General features: G+C 33.7%; 2 protein-coding genes and 1 pseudogene across 2 annotated transcripts; 2 read left to right on the forward strand and 1 right to left on the reverse strand.

Moving 5' to 3' along the window:
- The first annotated feature begins 5,798 nt into the window (after positions 1-5,798).
- Positions 5,799-6,680, forward strand: LOC120197287. Its single transcript, XM_039198876.1, has 2 exons — positions 5,799-5,879; positions 5,970-6,680. Exons 1-2 carry the CDS (start codon positions 5,835-5,837, stop codon positions 6,678-6,680), a joined length of 756 nt encoding a protein of 251 aa, XP_039054807.1. The 5' UTR covers positions 5,799-5,834.
- A 7,316-nt stretch (positions 6,681-13,996) lies between these two features.
- On the forward strand, positions 13,997-19,849 carry LOC120197288. The gene is made up of 2 exons (XM_039198877.1): positions 13,997-14,074; positions 18,929-19,849. The coding sequence occupies exons 1-2, from the start codon at positions 13,997-13,999 to the stop codon at positions 19,847-19,849; spliced, it is 999 nt and encodes a 332-aa protein (XP_039054808.1).
- A 451-nt stretch (positions 19,850-20,300) lies between these two features.
- LOC120197289 lies at positions 20,301-21,235 on the reverse strand (annotated as a pseudogene).
- Between the last annotated feature and the right edge of the window lie 1,233 nt (positions 21,236-22,468).

Genomic DNA, 22,468 nt, shown 5'->3' on the forward strand with positions numbered 1-22,468 from the left:
CATCAATCATCATATGTGAAAACCGAAGATTCTCGGGTACAAAGCAACAGAGCAATCGATTAAAGGGCTTGTGCACGTGAGATGGAAGTAAAAGTCAGAAGAATACAGAAGAATGGAAGAAGACACTGTGGTCAGACAAAATTAGGTTATTTTTTGTCTTTGCCACGTTTTTGTGTTCACAACAACGAGCAAAGAGGGGCAACTGTAATACCCTAATTTTATCCGAACAATTTTAAATTTACTTGAAGATAATCGAGAATTAGTTTGAAGATAATTCGTGCTCGATAAAGAATTAGTTCGAATGAAATGGGAGGATTGATGAATGATAATGAAAGCATGTATTCGGGTTATATGAAAATTGGGAGCTTTAGGTGCTCAATTGGAATTGTAATCGTATATGGATATCAAGACATAAAATTTAAAGTCAATTCATAATCCAAATTAAGTGTAAAGTCCATTTACATCTAGAGTCCAACAGCAAAGCCCAACAACAATTGCATTCAAATCCAGATTTCAAAGACCATGACCGGTTTTGGCAGTACACTCCACGAGAAGGCTTTGTTCTGCTCCACGTCGCTCGGTCACCAGTGGTGCAAACGAACAGAAGCCCGTGCCCAGGCTCCACAACACCTGACAACACCCAGCTCGTGCATGCAAGCACATTGACCGAGCAGCGCTGCAGTTTCCCACACACCACCAACAGCCCACGTGAAGACACCTCTTTTGTTACCAATGCTTCACCGTTCCCAACCGAGCAGTCCACGCTTCACCGTGCCCATACGCTGGCACCCTGAAAAACATCAAACAATAATTAAAAAGTTGCAACCACGAGGAGAAGACAACAGAACACAAAGCACAAGGAAGAGGGGGATCACGAGAAATCAAGGAATGGCATACAAAGCAAATTTAGAGCACAACAAGAGTGGGGGGGACGAAAAAAAAGGGAACACACAAAAGATTAACATCACAGGGGTTCCATGAGCGGGGGGGACAGAAAGAAAAAGAGAGAACGGAGGAGAACAAAAATGGTAACAAAAGGGGTTTCTGCTTGCCATCTTGAATTTTCTGTTGGGAAAACATTGTAAAAACAGGGGGCTCCCCTTCGTTCGTGTAAGCATGGAGTTCCAAAAGAAATAAAAACGATTTTTCTTACATCCATGTTTTTAAAAAACAGCAACACATTAAATCATCAAGCATTACTTTCATTTCTAATCATTCGAAGAAACTACAAGAACAACATATTTTCAAAAGAACATTTCTAAATCAAAACGAAACCAAAAGGAAGAAGTGATTTACCTGGGTGGCTCGGTTCTCTTCGACCTCATATCGGGTCCGTTGGAGTGCCCTTCTCTTTGAATAGCTGGAACCTCAGTTGATAGGGGAACCCAAGCAGAAGCAATACAACAAACGTATTAAGGGCTCTTCAAAGCAAGTAAAGGTAAAGAGTGAGGTGAGTTCTTACCTTCCTTCGTTTGTGTTGTTGTCGATCTTAGGTCGCTTTAGAGGGAGATCGGGGTCTAAACGTCGCCAATTTACGGCTATAGGGCGGAGGCCACGGTGGCCTGGTGTGGTCGTGGGTTTTAGGGTAAAGTTGTTTTTAGGTTCGGGGTTTGGTTTAGGTTTCGTTCCCGTTTGACTCGCCGGTGACCAGTGGTGCGAGAGACGTTGTAGAGCTTTGAAGCTCTCGATGGTGTTCGTCGGGAGAGGGCGCTGGTTTTGTGGGTTTTCTCGGTGAAGGAGAAAAGATGGGGAGTTTGGAGAATTGAGAACGGCCAGAGAAAGGGGGAATTTGTTTGGTTTAGTTGTTAGGGTTCGTCTTTAGGTTAGATATTATTTAAAGTTCAACTAGAACGACGTAGTTTAAGCAGTTTAGGGCATCCGTTGGCGTTTTTATTTATTGTACGAGCCATTTGTGTTTTGCTTATAATTCCTTTTAGTCCTAGAATCGCCTTTTATATTTTTAATTTAGTCTTTATTTTACGCGCGTCTAATTTTGGTCCATGAATCATGCTTCCGCGTTTCTGATTTTGTAACCTTGTTTGCACTTATTTAATATTGGTCCCAATGTTAGTATATTTAATTTTTGCTGCTTTTTAGACATTTGAGCTTCATGTTTTGCATGTTCTATTTTAGTCCATTCTGTGTGTTTAATCGAATTTTTCATTGATTGTACTTCTGGCTCATTACTTTAAAAAAAATTATTTTGACCCCCTTTCTTTATTCAAGTAAGATTTCGTATTTTATATTTGGTGTAATTGTGTTGCTTTTATGTTTTAGTCATAATTTAGATTTTTAGATTAATTCTTTAAATTTAAATCTATTTTAGCTTAGTCCATTATTAGAGTTGTTTTCTTAAATTAAGTGTTTATATTTACTTTGCATGATGATATGTTTACACATGTATGAGTATGCAATTAATTTAGTAGCAAATCACATGACATCATTTTATATGAGATGCATGATAACTTCACGTGCATAACTCGACCTAATCACATAATTGGATTAAGGGTAATACTCTTTTAATTTAAATTGTCGGAATGGCTTTCTTAACTTACAGGAAAGTTGTTCTTGGCGATTTTAAATTACAAGTGTATCATGTCATTGTCACTACCAAAAAATTGATTCTTCACATTAAAATTTGGGAGTGAAAGAAAAGGAAATGCTCGGTTATTTAAATTTGTTGAGAAAATGTCGTTAGAACTGACCTAAAGATCTGGTCTCAATATATTTCAATAATCGAACATTCTTTATCTTTCTAATGGCTTGGTAATTTTAATTTAACTTATTTTGTTGCTTTTGAATGTTACAAAATTAGCATTTTTGTTATTTTAAGGGATCATAAATCAATTTAAACTCGAACTTATGAAATTCGTTGCAAAGACATTAATTAATCTACTAGGTACCGATTTAGGGCGTTGTGGGGGTGCTAATCCTTCCCCACACGTAATCGACTCCCGAACTTGGATTTTGGTGGCGTAGACCGTAAATTTGTCGTTTTAATTAATATTAATTTTTATTTAAAATGACAACGTTTTTGGGTGCCCAATCACACCCAAATCAAATATTGGTGGCGACTCCTCGAACCGTATGTTTTTATTGTAAAGGAATTCCCAAATTTTTGAAACGAGAGGTTTTCTAAAATCACATTGTTTTAAATAAAAATCAATCGAAAAGAAAATAATTAAAAATGACGTGGTTTCTAAAATCTCGCCCCGCACCGGTAAAAATCGTTTCGACAATTAGCACAATTTATGTATGTGCCAAGAGCTAAAAATGGAATGATCGATCATCTAGTGAAGATTAGTATGCCAATATCGGAGATTTTTAAAGTATAGTAGTAAATTGTTTTAATCTTACGCGGTAGATTTGTTTTGGTTTGTGTTTAGGTTGTGTTGCATCGAGAATATTATGGTCGAGGATTGCGTTTCATTGGGTGCAGAATCACATATGATTGTAATATGCGTAGTCTAGTTGTGTTATATTTTTTTTCTTTATCTAGAATTAGGAAGGTTTTTAAAGAAACACACAACTTTAGACTATAATTTATTAATAAATATTTTTCCGAGAAAAGAAATCAAAATAAACAATTGGTAAAAGTACTTGCAAAGACATTCAAACTTCTAACATTCCGTTTAGTGACAGATCCACCCTTAGTTTAAGGTGGACACGTATGAAATTTATATTTTCTTCGATTAGTTATTTATTTTATCATTTATGTTTTTCCTTGGATTTTATTTATGTCCACCACATACGAAAATTTTGTGTTATTAATGCATATGTACACATCTTCATAAATATTTTTAGATCCGTCACTACATTTTTTCAATATTTTCTTAAATATGGTGGACTTACCAAAATGGCAAGTGAATGATATATTAGAAACTAATTTATATACATCTTTTTTATGAGGACCAATTTAAATGATATATATGGGCTGTGGACATGAGCTAGGGGATCAAACCCCTCACCTCTCTGTCGTGGTTTTGTTTTCAAGTTCTTCAATTAATCGATTATAACAATATTATGATGTATAATATAAAATCAAGCTACAATACTATCTTAATTTAATAATTTTTTTAATGCGGATCAGATCCAATACTATCTAATAAATAATTAATTTGATAATAATTTTTGGAAAGTATTAACTAATAAAGGAAATCAAGGCAACTTTGTTGCTTCTTTTTTTATTACTTTAACACCAATAATGCTAAGTTTCATAATGTCAGACATGTGATTGTGCAGTGGGAGTACGGGGATTGCATGCAGGACTCAGATACGTGGGAAGATAAATCGAAATTGCATATACAATATTACTCAATGATTAATTAGTTTTTTTATAAAAACAATTAATTTTATTAAAAATAATATATATTCAAAATTATAATAAAAGTTTACCATTATAATTATAAACTAAACACGTAATAAGATATTTTATTATAATCATTAACACAAGAAGCTAGTCACTTAAGGTTACACAATGATCATACAAGAAAAATATTAAAAAACCTAATCAAATAAACACGAACGAAAAATATATACGAATATATCTGATCGTATCAGTAAGCAAACCACAAAAGGAGATCAAGCTATTAAAAGACCATCGACAAATCACTAATCAGAATCAAGCAACGTGAGAAAACTATCCACGTACGCAAATCACGTATACAAATCTAATCTGATGATCCAAAATTGTGTTGAATCACATATGGTTGTAATATGCGTAGTCTAGTTGTGAAAAATTTGCATCGAGAATATTATGGTCGAGGATTGCGTTTCATTGGGGGCAGAATCACATATGGTTGTAATATGTGTAGTCTAGTTCTGTTGTATTTTTTTTTTCTTTATCTAGAATTAGGAAGGTTTTTAAAGAAACACACAACTTTAGACTATAATTTATTAATAAATATTTTACCGAGAAAAGAAATCAAAATAAACAATTGGTAAAAGTACTTGCAAAGACATTCAAACTTCTAACTTTCCCTTTAGTGAGAGATTCACCCTTAGTTTAAGGTGGACACGTATGAAATTTACATTTTCTTCGATTAGTTATTTATTTTATCATTTATGCTTTTCCTTGGATTTTATTTATGTCCACCACATACGAACATTTTGTGTTATTAATGCATATGTACACATCTTCATAAATATTTTTAGATCCGTCACTACATTTTTTCAATATTTTCTTAAATATGATGGACTTACCAAAATGGCAAGTGAATGATATATTATAATCATTAGAAACTGATATATATACATCTCTTTTATGAGGACCAATTTTAAATGATATATATGGGCTGTGGACATGAGCTAGGGGGATCAAACACCCCTCACCTCTTTGTCGTGGTTTTGTTTTCAAGTTCTTCAATTAATCTATTATAACAATATTATGATGTATAATATAAAATCAAGCCACAATAATGATCGATGAATTTTATATATTATCATAAGATTTATTTTGATCTTCTCATTTGATTCATTAGATTAGTATATTAATAGAATCTCTTTAAAATAATAAAATCTTTCTAAAATATTCAAATTTCTTGAACCCTAATCTATCTCACCTATTGCAAGATGTATTTTCTTGAATCTTAGAGAAAACGACACTCTCTTTAACAAAGATTACTTGATATACTCATTTGTGTGTGCTTTTCTAGTTAAAGTGTATATTTTACTATTAAATCTTTGTTAGGTGACAGTTATTCAATAATCATCTTTATTGTATTTTATAGATATTTCCCCCCTATAAATATAGCACAACTCATGTTGCAGCCAACATATCCCTCGAAAGTGATAGGCATCACTAATAGTGAAGACTATTGGCTTTCTCTGCAATCATGAGATCTTTCTTTTCTTTCTTCGCTTTATTCTGCGTTCTTTTGGTAAGTTTCAATTATTTTTCAAAAACATTTCTTGCTTGATCAAGTTAATTATTAGCATTGACTAATAAATGTTTTTCTCAATATCTGCAGTCTGCTGAGACTATTGCAGCTAGAAAAGCACCAGACACACAATGGACAAATGAAAAGGAGGAGCAGCCCATGGTGGAAGCAGTTGAACCAACAGAACGTGAGTCTTTTGTCAAGGATTTCGATCCAAACCGTCCTCAATTTCCTCTGGTGTATTACTCAAAAAAAGATGGCCAGTCTCAAGAGCAAGCAGAAAATGATAAATCTTTTATCAAGGATTTCGACCCAAACCGTCCTCAATTTCCCCTGGTATATTACTCAAAAAAAGATGGTCAGTCTAAAGAGCATGCAGAAAATGATAAATCTTTTGTCAAGGATTTCGACCCAAACCGTCCTCAATTTCCCCTGGTGTATTACTCGAAAAAAGATGGTCAGTCTCAAGAGCATGAAGAAAATGATAAATCTTTTGTCAAGGATTTCGACCCAAATCGTCCTCAATTCCCCCTAGTGTATTACTCGAAAAAAGACGGCCAGTCTCAAGAGCATGCAAAAAATTATAAATCTTTTGTTAAGGATTTCGATCCAAACCGTCCTCAATTCCCCCTAGTATATTACTCGAAAAAAGATGGCGAGTCTCGAGAGCATGCAGAAAATGATAAATCTTTTGTCAAGGATTTCGACCCAAACCGTCCTCAATTTCCTTTGGTGTATTACTCCAAAAAAGATGGTCAGTCTCAAGAGCCCACAAAAACTGATAAGGTTGTCAACATATAGATTAAGCAAGGTACCGAATAAGTATAGAGCTTTAATGGAAGAAAATGGGCTCCTATGTGGAGAGAATGGTATTGAAAACTAGTCTGTAACTTGTGTTTGGGTTGCTTCCATGCATGATGCACCCTAATGTCATAATAAAATTGTCCCCTTTTAAATTATTTTTAGTCTCGTTTAAAGATTCAGATCGCTTCGCACAGAAATTACAGATGCGATTAACAGTAATTTAAGCAAAATATTTATAAGAAAACCGTTCCAAAAATCATCTTATCTATAAATATAAAGAAGAAGAATTCTTTTTAGATTAATTTTTTTTTTTTTTTTTTGCAGATTTTCTCTACCACGATAATGCACTCACGGTATATTTAACACAAATATGAACACGAGTCAAGCAAATCCAACCGAAAAGCATTTCTCTTCCCAACGTGGGATTACATGCCTTACCATCACCTAAGAGTGTTCAAGTCTCATAAATTCAAGAACCGAGGAAGTAGCAATGAGGGATGAGAGAAAAGAAAGAGTTAAAGAACCAATCGATAGCAGTGGAAGAAGATTGATTGCAGGATCATCAGCGAATGCTATCATGTTGAATAATCAAGAAAGGTGGCATGCAGGAAGCAAATTACTTGCCACTGAAATGAAAAACGATGATGATGAACACGATTTAAGACCGAAATACTAGGCTCTCCCCTACACCTTAGGCTACTTCATGTTTTCTGTCATTCATAAGATTCTCGTAACCATGCATATGACCCTTTTGTCAGTTCATCTACAGACCACTCCTGCACACTAATAGCCACTCATCCCACTGTTCATTATGTAATTGTCCAGAAGATGACTGATGCAACTTCAACTACATATAATTTGCATAAAGAAAAGCCATAGGTCGTAAAGCACGACTTGTTGATGGTGGTTAATCGAGTCAAAGCACAACTTGTTGCTAAGGGATTCTCTCATATTCCATTTAATAACTTCCTGTGTTAAGATAAAAACCCTACTGCTAAGTATAGAAGAAGCAAGAGAGAAAATAACATAGCTTTTCATCTTATTATGAGAAAATCGTGTGTACAAGGGTGATAGCAAACTAGCTATTTATAACAACAGATGACTAACAAATTCTAACAAATTGACATCAACTAACTCACAACAAACTCTAACCAACTCATAACTATACATCTGAAAACCAACTCCATTCTATACACTAACATTCTCCATGCAATTCACGTTTGTAAGACACTAACATTCCCCATGCAATTCACGTCTTCAGCTTCATCATCCTCACTTCTTTCTTCAGCTGTATCTTTCTGTGAGTAACTAGTCAACAAGGCTGACCCTGCCTCATGAATGCGAGAAACCAATAACTTTTGCCGATAACAAAGAAACATCGGAGAAGACAAGGGCTTAGTAAGAACATCAACAACTTGCTCGTACGCTAGAACCTCATGAACCTGCAACCGGCCAGCCGCAACCATTTCACGAACAAAAACAAAGTCAAATTCAACATGCATGAATTTCAAATGAAGAACAGGATTGGAGCACACAACAATAGTACTAGTATTGTCACACCATAAAGTAGGTTTCCCATGAAAAGAAAAATGCAACTCTTTGAGTAAAGACGCAATCCATATGACCTCCGAAGCAGCCGAAGCAATACTTCGGTATTCTGCTTCAGCAGTAGAATGAACAACCACCTGTTGTTTATGGGAACTTCAAGAAACAAGATTGCCACCAAAATAAATACAATACCCCAACGTGGATTGTCTGTTATCAACATCAACACCACAATTTGCATCAGCAAAGCCAACCAAGGACAGACGAGAAGAAGGTGAGAACCGTAAATCGTAATCCGAGGTGCCCAAAAAATACCCCAGAATCCGCTTAACCGCCTGAAAATGCATATCCTTAGGAGCTTGCATAAATTGATAGACGCGATTAACAACATAGGCAATATCCGACAGAGTAATAACCACATATTGGAGAGCACCAACAATACTCCTATATTGAGCCACCTGATCAATAGGTGATCCACCAGTTACATAAAGCTTATAGTGTATTATCATGGGAGTAGGGTGATCTGTTGACTAGTACCGAAAGGTGCCTAAATTAATACACCGAAAGGTGCATGGCCCCTTTTGTTGAAAATGTAAAATGGGATAATTCAATTTAGTCACTAAATTTTAGAGTATTTACAAATTAGTCTTTAGGCTTCAACTATAAATATCCTAGCTCATTTAGCTTCAAAACCATCCCTAAGCATTTTAGCTTTCTTCCAATACTAGAGAGAATTTAGAGAGTTTCTTGAGAGTTGTTTCTCCTTTTTATCAAGAGATAATTATCATTGTTTTCTCCTTGGTAGATCGAGAGAAGTTATAATTCATATTTTCTCATAGTAAAATTCTTCTACCGTTGCCCGTGGTTTTTACCCTATATTATTTAGGGGTTTTCCACGTAAATTTTGTGTCTCTTTTATCTTCATTTTTATTTTCTCAAATTATCAGTTGTGATTTTGCTCTAACCGATATCCATCTTCCGCAATAATTGGTATCAGAGCCAGATTAGAGTGTGTAATATCTGCTTATTGTCTTTGTGGTTGCCACCAAAAGGTGGATCATCCAACATGTGAAAGTAAGAAGTTATTACCCATTTTTTGAAGGTTCCAGAGAACTATTCACGATAGTGAAATAGTGGGAGCTATCCGTAAAAGAAGCTATGACAACGAAATTTGATATTGAAAATTCAATGGGAGAAATTTCTCATTGTGGAAATTGAAGATGAAGGTCATCCTGAGGAAAGACGGTTGTCTAGCATCTATCAGTGAAAGGCCAGTGGATTTCACAGATGACAATAAATGGATCGAAATGGACGGGAATGCTATGGCAAACTTTCATTTAGCATTAGCAGATGAAGTATTGTCAAGCATCGAGGAGAAGAAGACAGCTAAGGAGATATGGGATCATCTCACCAAATTGTACGAGACCACATCGCTGCACAATAAAATTTTCCTTAAGAGAAAATTGTACACTCTCTGTATGCCAAAATCTACTTCACTGACAGAGCACTTAAATACACTGAACACTTTATTTTCTCAGCTTACATCCTTAAGCTGTAAAATAGGAGAACAAGAACGTGATGAACTTCTACTTCAAAGTCTACCGGATTCGTATGATCAACTCATCATCAACTTGACAAAAGTAATGTCACCAGTCTAGTCTTCGATGACGTTGCAGCTGTTGTTCTACAAGAAGAAAATCGGTGCAAGAACAAGAAAGACAGACAAGTAAATCTGCAACAAACAGAAGCATTGACAACGATGACAACGATGAGAGGGAGATCAACAGAACGTGGCCAAAGCAGTAGTCACAAATATGGTAGATCGAAGTCGAGGAGCAAGAAGAATTTAAAGTGTTACAACTGTGGAAAGAAAGGTCATTTGAAGAAGGATTGTTGGAGTCTAAATAAAAACTCCAATCCACAAGGCAATACCGCAAACACTTCAGATGATGGAGATGCTCTATGTTGGGAAACGTCAACCACCGTGGAAGGCAGAAAAAGATTTGCAGATATATGGCTCATTGATTTGGGAGCAACATATCACATGACCTCAAGAAGAGAATGGTTCCATCATTATGAACCTGTCTCAGGAGGATCTGTGTATAGTTGCAATGATCATGCCTTAGAGATCATTGGTGTGGGAACCATCAAATTGATGATATATGATGGAACAATTAAAGTTGTTCGAGATGTGCATCACGTGAAAAGCCTGAAGAAAAATTTATTATCCTACGGATTATTGGATAATAATACAAGCAAGATTGAAACACGGAAAGGAATCATGAAGGTGTTCTGTAGAGCGCTTGTGGTGCTGAAAGGCAAAAAGATAGCAGCAAACTTGTACATGCTGAAGGGAGAGACTTTGCTAGAAGTAGAAGTCTCTGTTGTCTCATGTAGTTCAGATTCTGCAATGCTATGACATCAGAAACTTGGACACGTTTCAGAACAAGGAATGAAAGTTCTTGTGGAGCAAAAGCTACTTCCAGGCTTAACAAAGGTAACACTTCCTTTGTGTGAGCATTGCATAACAAGTAAGCAGCACCGGTTGAAATTCAACACGTTTAAATTCTAGAGGCAAAAGTGTTCTAGAATTGGTTCATTCTGACGTATGGCAAGCACCAGTTACATCCCTAGGTGGAGCAAAATATTTTGTCTCATTTATTGATGACTATTCCAGGAGATGTTGGGTGTACCCTATTAAGAAGAAGTCATATGTGTTTTCAACTTTCAAAATCTTCAAAGCGTGGGTGGAACTTGATTCTGGAAATAAGATCAAGTGTTTTAGAACAAAATAATGGAGGAGAATACACAAGCGAAGAATTTGATGACTTTTGCAGGAAAGAATGTATCAAAAGACAGTTCACAGTGGCGAACACTCATCAACAAAATGGAGTGGCAGAGCGGATGAACAGAACCTTGTTAGAAAGAACAAGAGCAATGTTGAGGGATGCAAGCCTAGAAAAATCATTCTGGGCAGAAGCAGTCAATACCGCCTGTTATTTGGTGAATCGAGCTCCATCAACTGCAATAGAGCTGAAGACACCAATGGAGATGTGGACTGGTAAACCAGCTGATTATTCAAACCTCCATGTATTTGGAAGTATTGTGTACGTGATGTACAACTCCCAAGAAATTTCAAAGCTAGATCTAAAATCCAGGAAATACAAATTCTTGGGGTATGTTGATGGTGTAAAGGGTATCGCTTGTGGGATCCCACTGCCCGCAAAGTGATCATTAGCATGGATGTTATCTTTGTAGAAGATAAGCTACAAAGAAAAGAATAAGCTACAAAGAAAAGAAGAAGATGGTAGCGTTGAAAAGTCAGAGATTACACATATACATGTGGAAAAAAGTTTGAACAAGGAGATTCTTCTGAAGCAGAATCATCACATGATGAACAAGAACCAGAGAGTTATGAAGCTCCAACAACTCGTCAATCAGATCGTGTGAGAAGACGTCCCAATTGGCACTCAGATTATGTTATAGAAGGTAATATTGCATACTATCTTTTAACAGAGGACGGTGAGCCATCAACATACCAGGAGGCAATAAACAACTCAAATGCTTCACTGTGGATGATGGCGATGCAAGAAGAAATCGAATCCCTTAATAAAAATAATATATGGGACCTTGTGCCACTACCACAAGGAAGGAAGCCAATTGGTAACAAATGGGTCTTAAAAATCAAGTGAAATGGTGACGATCAAGTTGAGAGGTATCGTACAAGACTGGTGGTAAAAGGATATGCTCAAAAAAAAGGTATTGATTTCAATGAAATATTTTCTCCTGTGGTTCGACTAACAACAGTTCGAGTAGTTTTGGCAATGTGTGCTACATTGGACTTACATCTAGAGCAGCTAGATGTTAAAACAACTTTTCTTCATGGTAATCTTGAAGAAGAAATTTGTATGCTCCAGCCTGAAGGTTTTGAAGAAAAAGAAAAGAAGAACTTGGTTTGCAGGTTGAACAAATCTCTGTACAGTCTAAAGCATGCGCCGAGGTGTTGGTATAAGAGATTTGATTCCTTCATTATGTGCCTTGGATACAACAGACTTAATGCTGACCCTTGTGCTTATTTCAAGAGGTCTGGTGATAACGATTTTGTTATATTGCTGTTGTATGTGGATGATATGTTGGTTGCAGAACCCAACAAAGATCATATTGAAGAATTGAAGGCACAACTGGCTAGGGAATTTGAAATGAAGGACTTGGTATGAGCAAACAATATTCTAGGGATGTAAATTCATCGAGACAGAAGTAATAGGAAGATTTGGCTTTCACAAAAGAATTATTTGAAGAAGATCTTGTCATGATTCAGCATGCAAGATTGTAAGCCAATTTCTACCCCTCTTCCTATTAACTTCAAATTATCCTCCAGTATGAGTCCTAGCAGTGAAGAAGAGAGGATGGAGATGTCTTGAGTACTGTATGCATCAGCAGTGGGAAGTTTAATGTTCGCTATGATATGCACAAGACCAGACATTACACAAGCAGTGGGAGTGGTTAGTCGGTACATGGCAAATCCAGACAAAGAGCATTGGAATACATTAAAGAGGATCCTAAGATACATCAAATGGACCTCAAATATTGCATTATATTACAGAGAATCAAACTTACTTATCAATGGGTATGTCGATTCTGATTATGCAAGGGATTTGGATAAAAGCAAATCTACTACAGGATATGTGTTCAAAATTGCTGGTGGAGCTATAAGCTGGGTTTCAAAATTGCAGTCAGTTGTGGCTACGTCAATAACAGAAGCAGAATATGTAGCAGCTACACAAGCCAGTAAAGAAGCAATTTGGTTGAAGATGCTATTGGAGGAGCTTGGGCACAATCAAGAGTATGTCTCTATGTTTTGTGACAGTCAAAGCGCCTTGCATCTAGCAAGGAATCCAGTATTTCATTCAAGGACAAAGCACATACGAGTTCAGTATCATTTCATTCGTGAAAAGGTGGAAGAAGGGACAGTAGATATGCAGAAGATCCATACCAAAGACAACATAGCAGATTTCATGACGAAGGCGATCAACGCTGATAAATTTACCTGGTGTCGATCCTCCTGTTGCCTGTCAGAGACTTAAGCAACATGAAGTTACAAGGTAGAAAGAATGGTGTGAAGATATGATTGTTCCAATCAAATATTCAAGTGGGAGATTGTTGACTAGCACCGAAAGGTGCCTAAATTAATGCACCGAAAGGTGCATGGCCCCTTTTGTTGAAAATGTAAAATGGGATAATTCAATTTAGTCACTAAATTTTATGGTATTTATAAATTAATCCTTAGGCTTCAACTATAAATACCCTAGCTCATTTGGCTTCAAAACCATCCCAAATCATTCTAGCTTTCTCTCAATACTAGAGAGAATTTAGAGAGTTTCTTGAGAGTTGTTTTCTCCTTTTTATTAAGAGAGAATTATCATTGTTTTCTCCTTGGTAGATTGAGAGATGTTGTAATTCATATTTTCTTATAGTGAAATTCTTCTACCGTTGCCCGTGGTTTTTACCCTATATTATTTAGGGGTTTTCCACGTAAATTTTGTGTATCTTTTATCTTCATTTTTATTTTCTCAAATTATCAGTTGTGATTTTGCTCTATCCGATAGCCGTCTTCCGCAACATGATCCTTAGCTGCTGCAAAACCATTCTTTTGTAAAAGATCATTAATGTATTTTTGTTGACTCAACACCAAACCACTAGAGTCATAGCAGACTTCAATTCATAAGAAAAAAACGAAGAAGGCCAATATCCTTTAAAACAAACTGTGCATGGAGCTTATTTATAACATCTTGAACTTCATTAGAACAACTCCCTGTGAGAATGATGTCATCCACATAAACCAAGAGGTAAACCATACTAGTATCGGTTTTGCAAAAAAAAAAAAGAGGCATCCGAACGAGAAACAAACTCCATAGAAATCAAATACCCATTGAGACTGTCAAACCATGCACGGAGTGCCTGCTTTAGACCGTAAATCGCTTTATTTAATTTGCACACCAAGTTACCATCGCCTTGTTCATATCCCGAAGGCTGAAGCATATAAACTTCCTTATATAAATGTTCGTTTAAGAAGGCATTATTAATATCGGCCTGCCTGAGAGACCAACCTTTCGCTAACGCAATCGAAATTATAACTCAAAAAGTGACCAGCTTCACCATGGGGCTAAACACCTCATGAAAATCAACCTAGGTTGCTGAAGGAATCCCTTAGCTACGAGACGAGCCTTGTAACGATCAATGTAACCATTTGCATTCCGTTTGATTTTAAAAATCCATTTGCAACTCACGGCTTGTCTATCCTCAGGGAGAGGAACCAATGTCTATGTTTCATTGCGAACCAAGGCATAAAACTCTGCCTGTGCAGCGGCCTTCCAGTGAGGGTGAAGAAAAGCCTCCTTAATAGTTGTAGGCTCCTTATCATCAAATGAAACATGCAAGACCCTCAGTTTTCGTATCCCATTTTTACCCCCATGTAACCATGGGATGAATGTTTTGACCAGTGGTAGTCCAATTAGCAGTAGAGCGATCAACAGGTACATTACCACAAATAGATAGCACAATATTAGCCAAGGAACCTACTGCAAGGTCAGTAGCCTGTACTTGATCAGTATCCCTAGAGCCTGAAAACGTCTTGCAGCAGAAAGAATAAGAGTAAGTGATGCATGACACATGTGCAACAACAGAATCGATAGATACGGGTAACAACAAATTTTCAAGATCCAACAATTTTAATTATCAAAAAGCGAAGTCTATTTTTTGTTAAGCAATGTAATCCGATTATTTAACTTTTGTTTAGTAAATTTAAATATAGTCTAAAAATGTATTTATAATTTTAAAAAAAAGTTCTGAAACTCAATATAATTTTTAAAAAATAATATTTTGAAATTCTCACTTAAAAATATTAAAAATGCTAAAATAAAATTTTAGTCACAATTGAGGGACCAAAGTATATAATTTTCATTAATTTAAAATATCACATCATCCCTTAATGATAGGTGCTTATATTTTTAACCAAATCTAAAATTTAATGTTTATTTTATAACTTTTAAAAAGTTGAATGACTAAAAGATCATTTTATCATAATTTGATAATCATTTGTAAATTTATCTTATTTTAATTTAGATAGTGATATATTTTATGATGATGTTGCCACGCTCCACGAGCATAGATAAACACTGTTAATGATAAGTAACATTAAATTAATTTATAAAATGATAAATTATAAAATACAAAATGTATAATTATTAATTAGTTAAAAATCTAAATAAAATTTATTTAAAATACAATATTTATAAAACATTAGTTTTTAGGGTAAATTATACTATTGACCACCTAATTATTTACCCTTTTAGTTTAACCACCGATTTTTGAATTTTGTCAATCGAGTCACCTAATTTAAATATTGTCAATCAAGCCACATGTCATTAAATATTAACGGAGGAGATGATGTGGCAGTTAATAAAATTTGTATAATTACACATTTAATCCCCATTACTTGCACATTCTATTAATTTGGTTTTAACTTTTATTTAATTAAATAAATTTAATCCTCAATCCGATTGTGACATGTGTCATTGTGTGATTGGATGTTTTTTATATTTTTATTTAATTTATTTTCCATCCAATCAAATGGTGCCATATGTCAATAATATTTATAAAATATTAGTTTTTAGGGTAAAATATACTATTGGCCACCTAATTATTTACCCTTTTAGTTTAACCACCGATTTTTCAATTTTGTCAATCGAGTCACTTAATTTAAATATTGTCAATCAAGCCACATGTCATTAAATATTAACGGAGGAGATGATGTGGCAGTTAATAAAATTTATATAATTACACATTTAATCCTCATTACTTACACATTCTATTAATTTGGTCCTAACTTTTATTTAATTCAATAAATTTAATCCTCAATCCGATTGTGACATGTGTCATTATGTGATTGGATGTTTTTTTATATTTTTATTTAATTTATTTTCCATCCAATCAAATGGTGCCACGTGTCACCAATTGAATGAATGACAAATAAATTAAATTAATAACCATACTAGTGGGGTTTGAACCTGAGACGCAAACCAAAAAACTAAGTGCCCTAACCACTAAGTTGAACCACTAAATTTATTAGTATACAGAAACATAATCTATATAATTTATAGAATAGTTAATAGTAATAAATGACCTTATAAGGACTCAAACATGAAATAATCGAATAGTATGAAAATTTAAAATATATATAAACAAATATTCTAATTGATTAATAAATGAATATGTTTTATTTATATTTAAATCACATTTAATGCAAAAATTAAAATAAAAGTGAATTTAATATGTTATAATTGAAATGTATCATTTTACATATTTTAAATTAATAAATTGTCTTTATTATTCTAATTTTATTGAACTAAAATGTATCATATCTTATGTTTTAAAATATTACAATGTCGATCGGATTTTAATCTTATTTAACAACTCTATATTAAAATAGACTAATTCTATAAAATCAAATTTCCCCTAAAATTTTCTTTAAATATATAATGAATAAATAATAAAATATAAAATTTTTATTCTAACCAAAGTATAAACAAGTCAACACATAAGTTAAAATGCTTTCTACAATAAGTCATCAACTATCAGGAAAATTCTAAGTCAACAAAGCTCTTCATTATATTTAAATTATAATATATTAAAATTATTTTTACTTTTATTTATTCATTAAAATGATTTAAAATATAAATAAAATACATTCACATGTTAATCAATTATAATATTTGTGTATATGTATCATATTATTTTATTATTCAATTATTTCAAGTTGGAGTTCTTATCAGGTCATTTTCCCTTTTTTATTGCCTTTAATTATATATATCATGTCGTGATATGCTTATCATTTGAATGGTGCAGCTCAGTGGTTAAGGTGATTTCTTCCTGTCCTCATATCTTGGGTTCAAACCCACCAGCAATAGTTATTGATTCAATTTATTTTTTATTCATTCATTTGGTGACAATGTGGCACCATTTGATTGGATGGAAAGCTTATTAAATTAAATAAAGATATTAAGAAAAAAAATCATTGGGATTAAATTTATTGAATTAGTTAAAAGTTTGGACCAAATTAATAGAATGTGTAAGTAATGAGGAATAAATGTGTAATTATACAAATTTTATTAACTACCACGTCGTCTCCTCCATTAATATTTAACGGAAGTTGGCTTGATTGACAATATTTAAATAGTTAGATGACTTGATTGATAAAATTAAAAAATATGTAGTTAAAGTAAAAAGGATAAATAGTTGGATGGTCAATCGTATAGTTTACTATAAAAACTAATATTTTATAAATATTGTATTTTAATTAAATTATATTTAAAATTTTAACTAATTTATAATTATATATTTAATATTTTACAATTTAACGCTTTATAAATTAATTTAATGATGTTCATCCATGCTCAACAAATATTATAAAATTTTTCTATACTTTAATGTATCAATGTAATTATATGTTTAGGATGTGAAACATTTCCGTAGAAATTTCCGTTCTTGCGTTCAGATTCCAAGGTGAAGACCGTACAACTTTTGCTGTAGAAAATCGTGACTCGTGATTACTTAATTTTAATTACAGTAATTGCCGACCATGAATGTTCTGCCATGATTTCAATATGCTTGTCTTCAAGTATAATACTTAGAGTATTCACTGTTAATATGACACTGCTATCTCAGAAATCTAGAGGCTTGCGAAGAATTTAATGGTACTGTAAATTTATACGATTTAAGGAGATAAAAATAAATTATTAATAATAAATATAAAAATATATATATATCATATAAAAATTTAAAATTTAAGGACGACTATTTCAACTATTTTCTCAATTTATATCGGATAAGGATCAACAAAAATAAAAATTACTCACGTGTGCTGATTTATTCATAAATTAATACGCAACCAAACCTAACACCATACCCAAAAAGGTCCATAAAACTAATGGGATATGGTGGATATCATTGTTTACATTTCTTCCTCGTGATTTGGAACATTGAGATATTCACTTGAACTTTTTTAATCATTTCAAAAAAAAATCACTAGTAAAAAAAGTTTATTGATAGCAAGAGAAGAAGAATATGAGAGCAGTTCTTATAAATAATTTAATTTTTAATCTGAATCTTTAATATCTATTTATAGAAGTAGATATTTAATTACAAAATAAACTATTTAATTTATTTTAATAATTTTTTATATTTTTAATCAAATTATGTTTCTTTATTACCCAAATTTATACGTTAATTAGTTTGTGTCATTTTGATTTTAAGTAAAATTTAACCTAAACAATCTCAGTTTTGTATTTTTTACAGGTTCATTTAGTTATTTGTTATATAAAATAATTGGGAAATGTATAATATACTTTAATTTGAATGACAAGTGAGCTGTGTTAGTTTTACTTTTGTGGAAGCTGATTTTATAATTTATTATTTAAAAATAAAAATAAATGAAAAGGATGAAATATAAATTGTCTATTTTTTTTAAAGAGAAACAAGGAAAATAGAATTCAAAAATGGTAAAAAGATGTCACGTTAATATTATTATTAACTTATTGAAGTTCAACGAATTAGACAACCATAAGATAATCTTTAACCGTTTTCGTTTCTTTATAAATTTTAAAAAAATTAACTCTTTATCTTTCATTTTCTATTATTTTAAGCCGATACCGAGCGTCACGTCTTACGGCAGAGATGATGTTGGTCTTAAAGGAGAGCCGAAATCATTCACCATTGATTTTGAATCGAGACCGAGCGTCATTTCTTACAACGGAAATGAAGTTGATCTTAAGGGAGCTAAGAAATCATTCACGAGTGACTTTGAACCGATACCGAGCGTCACGTTTTACGGCGGCATTGATGTTGATCTTAAAGGAGTGAAGAAATCATTCACTAGAGACTTTGAACCGAGACTGAGCGTCACGTCTTACGGCGACAATGATGTTGATCTTAAAGGAGTGAAGAAATCATTTACTAGTGAGTTTGAGTCGAGACCGAGCGTCACGTCTTACGGTGGCAATGATGTTGATCTTAAAGGAGTGCAAAAACCATTCACTAGTGATTTTGAGCTGAGACCGAGTGTCACGTCTTACGGCGGCAATGATGTTGATCTTAAAGAAGTGGAGAAATCATTCACTAGTGATTTTGAGCCGAGATCGAGTGTCACGTCTTACGGCAGCAATGATGTGGATCTTAAAGGAGTGGAGAAATCATTCACTAGTGATTTTGAACCAAGACCAAGTGTGATGTCTTATGGTGACAATGATGGTGATCTCAAAGTAGTGGAGAAATCATTCACTTGTGATTTTGAACCGAGACCAAGTGTCACGTCTTACAGCGCGAATGATGTTGATCTTAAAGGAGTGGAGAAATCATTCACTAGTGAGTTTGAACGGAGACCGAGTGTCACTTCTTATGGTCAAAAATCGTTCACTAGTGATTTTGAACTGAGACCGAGTACCACATCTTATGGCCAGAAATCGTTCACTAGTGATTTTGAAACGAGACCAAGTATCACATCTTATAGCAAGAAATCATTCACTAGTGATTTTGAACCAAGTCTGAGTACCACATTTTATGGCTAGAAACTAGTGATTTTAAACCCATACCGAGCATCATTTCTTATGGCAAGAAAGCATTCCCTAGTAATTTGGAATCGATACCAAGTATCACAACAACAATGATGTTGGTCTCAAAGGAGTGAAGAAATCATTAAATATTATCTAATACTAGCATAGTGTATGAATGTTGTAATAATGCACTCATATATGCTTTATAGAAAGCATAATGTAAGAATACACTCATATGAGATGGTAAAATAAGTACAAGATGATGCTTTTGTGTGCTAAGAATATATATGTTATCGTAAAAGACTTGGGTTTCTCTATGAAATGTTCTATGAATCCTATTATTAGCCCAAATTAAATTGGGTTCTCAAATTTGATATAATTTTTAAATTTATTTTAATTTTTTTAAGTGTGACACACTAAAGGATAGTATGCAATATCGCAACATTCAATGTGTTAGTCTTGGGGCTCAAGTTAACCAGACATCAAACATCAAGAAACGAGTATCATACAAGACAACCAAAATCTCATGACAAACACGAGGGGTTCCAGGCTCGATCCTCAGCACACGAAACACCACCTGGTCGTGTTTCCATTGCGAAGTATACATGAGACAAACGGCCACCACCATCATCCTATCTCCGCTATCACTTCCCAATGATACCTTAAACTCTGTTTTCAGTCTCTTGGGTATGGCAATACAGTACAGCATAAGGGTCGGGCATCGTGTGACAAGCCACCATCCTCGGACCTGGTATCTCATCCGGTGCTTTTAATATAGTATAGTTTTGGAAAAGGGTGCTCGACTTCATATGATGTTCGGTTGCAAATATCTTGAAATCGGAGTTCGATCTGATGATATTGCTTGTGAAATCTAGCATCGATCCTATTGATGTAGCGCAGAATTTGATCTCCCCTATGATTGGCTCACATTCTCGAAGTGTAGCTTCCATTGCTTTGGCCTGGGGAGAGTCTTGCGAGAAAGAGAAGAACCGAAGCAGGTTAGGGAGTTCTGTTAATGAGAGTCTCGAAACATTTTTGAGCTGTTTGTCTCCACTTCCATCTGCATACTGCAAAAATGTTAATCCTGTAACTAAGTTCTAAACATCAAAAGATCTTAGTCTTTAAATTTTCTTGTATTTATGTATCATGTATGCATGTAACAAAATCTATTGCTTCATCTACCATATCAATTGGTTGTTGATAAAATTTATATATTATCAATACATCGAATATGAATCATTTTATAAAATATGGAATCAATAATGGACGAAAAGATCAATAATTTAAGCTGAGTGAAGCCAAACTACATATCCTGATTAAGCATGGGACCTTATTTTTCCACAGAAGATCCATGGAAGAGCTTGTCCGGTAGTGGTGTTTTGGTATAACCATTCTCGCCATTATGTTTTCTTTGTTGTTGCTTGGGTCGTGTTTGTACAAATCTCAGTCCTGGTATCCAAAAACGATGAATCATCGCAATTGGGTGAATTTATTTCCCACTTGTCGAAACGATTTTTACGAGGTGGGGCGAGATTTTGAAAACCGCGTCATTTTTAATTATTCTCTTTTCGATTGAATTTTAATTAAAAACAATGCAATTTTAGAAAACCTCTAGTTTCGAAAAATTGGAAATTCCTTTGCGATAAAAATATAAGGTTCGAGGAGTCGCCACCAATCTTTGATTAAGGTGTGATTGGGCACCCAAAAATGTTGTCATTTTAAATAAAAAATTAATTTCAATTAAAACGACAAATTTACAGTCTATGTTACCAAAATCCAAGTTCGGGAGTCGGTTACGTGTGGGGAAGGATTAGCACCCCCACAACGCCCTAAATCGGTACCTAGTCGATTAATTAATGTCTTTGCAACGAATTTCACAAGTTCGAGTTTAATTTGATTAATAATCCCTTTAAACAACAAAAATGCAAATTTGTAACATTGAAAAGCAACAAAATATGTTGATTTAAAATTTCCAAGTCATTAGAAAGATAAAGGATATTCGATTATTTAAAAATATCGAGACCAGATCTTTAGGTGAGTTCTAACGATATTTTCTCAAATAATTTAAATAGTCGAATATTTCTTTTTCTTTCATTCCCAAATTTTAAAGTGATTAATCCAAATTTAATTAGGTGTTACTGATGGGATACAATTTTAATTTAAAATTACCAAAACAACTCTCTAGTAAGTTAGGAGAAGTCATTCCAACAATTTTAAATTAAAAGAATATTACCCTTAATCTGATTATGTAACGACGTCGAGTCATACACACGAGGTTAACATACAATATTAAAAATTATCTAATTAATAAATAATATATGAAAAACTTAACATGCACTAACATTACTTAACATATTAATATGTAACATACTAATGGGACTTAAATACGAAAAATAAAAACATAACATACCAAACTATGAGAAAAACTATACATGTTACACTAATAACCAAATCACATTAAACCAAATTTTAATATCCAAAATATAAACAAAATAATAATTGAAATGAACATATTAGTACACATAGTAAACAATGAAACCAGAATAAAACAAATCATCACCACAATGGACTAAAATTATAATAAACCCTAAACATACATAGGACTAAAAAGAAACATGCAAAAACGTAAAGGTC

The sequence above is a fragment of the Hibiscus syriacus genome, unplaced genomic scaffold (genome assembly GCF_006381635.1).
Source record: "Hibiscus syriacus cultivar Baekdansim isolate YM2019G1 unplaced genomic scaffold, ASM638163v2 tig00117048_pilon, whole genome shotgun sequence".
Taxonomy (NCBI): domain Eukaryota; kingdom Viridiplantae; phylum Streptophyta; class Magnoliopsida; order Malvales; family Malvaceae; genus Hibiscus; species Hibiscus syriacus.

Excerpts from the sequence above, each read along its gene's own strand:
- LOC120197287 (XM_039198876.1), top strand. The coding sequence starts at position 5,835 with ATGAGATCTTTCTTTTCTTTCTTCGCTTTATTCTGCGTTCTTTTG. Across the intron at positions 5,880-5,969 it reads CTTTATTCTGCGTTCTTTTG|TCTGCTGAGACTATTGCAGC; the intron begins GTAAGTTTCAAT and ends CAATATCTGCAG.
- LOC120197288 (XM_039198877.1), top strand. The coding sequence starts at position 13,997 with ATGGAGCTTATTTATAACATCTTGAACTTCATTAGAACAACTCCCTGT. Across the intron at positions 14,075-18,928 it reads TCATCCACATAAACCAAGAG|CCGATACCGAGCGTCACGTC; the intron begins GTAAACCATACT and ends TATTATTTTAAG.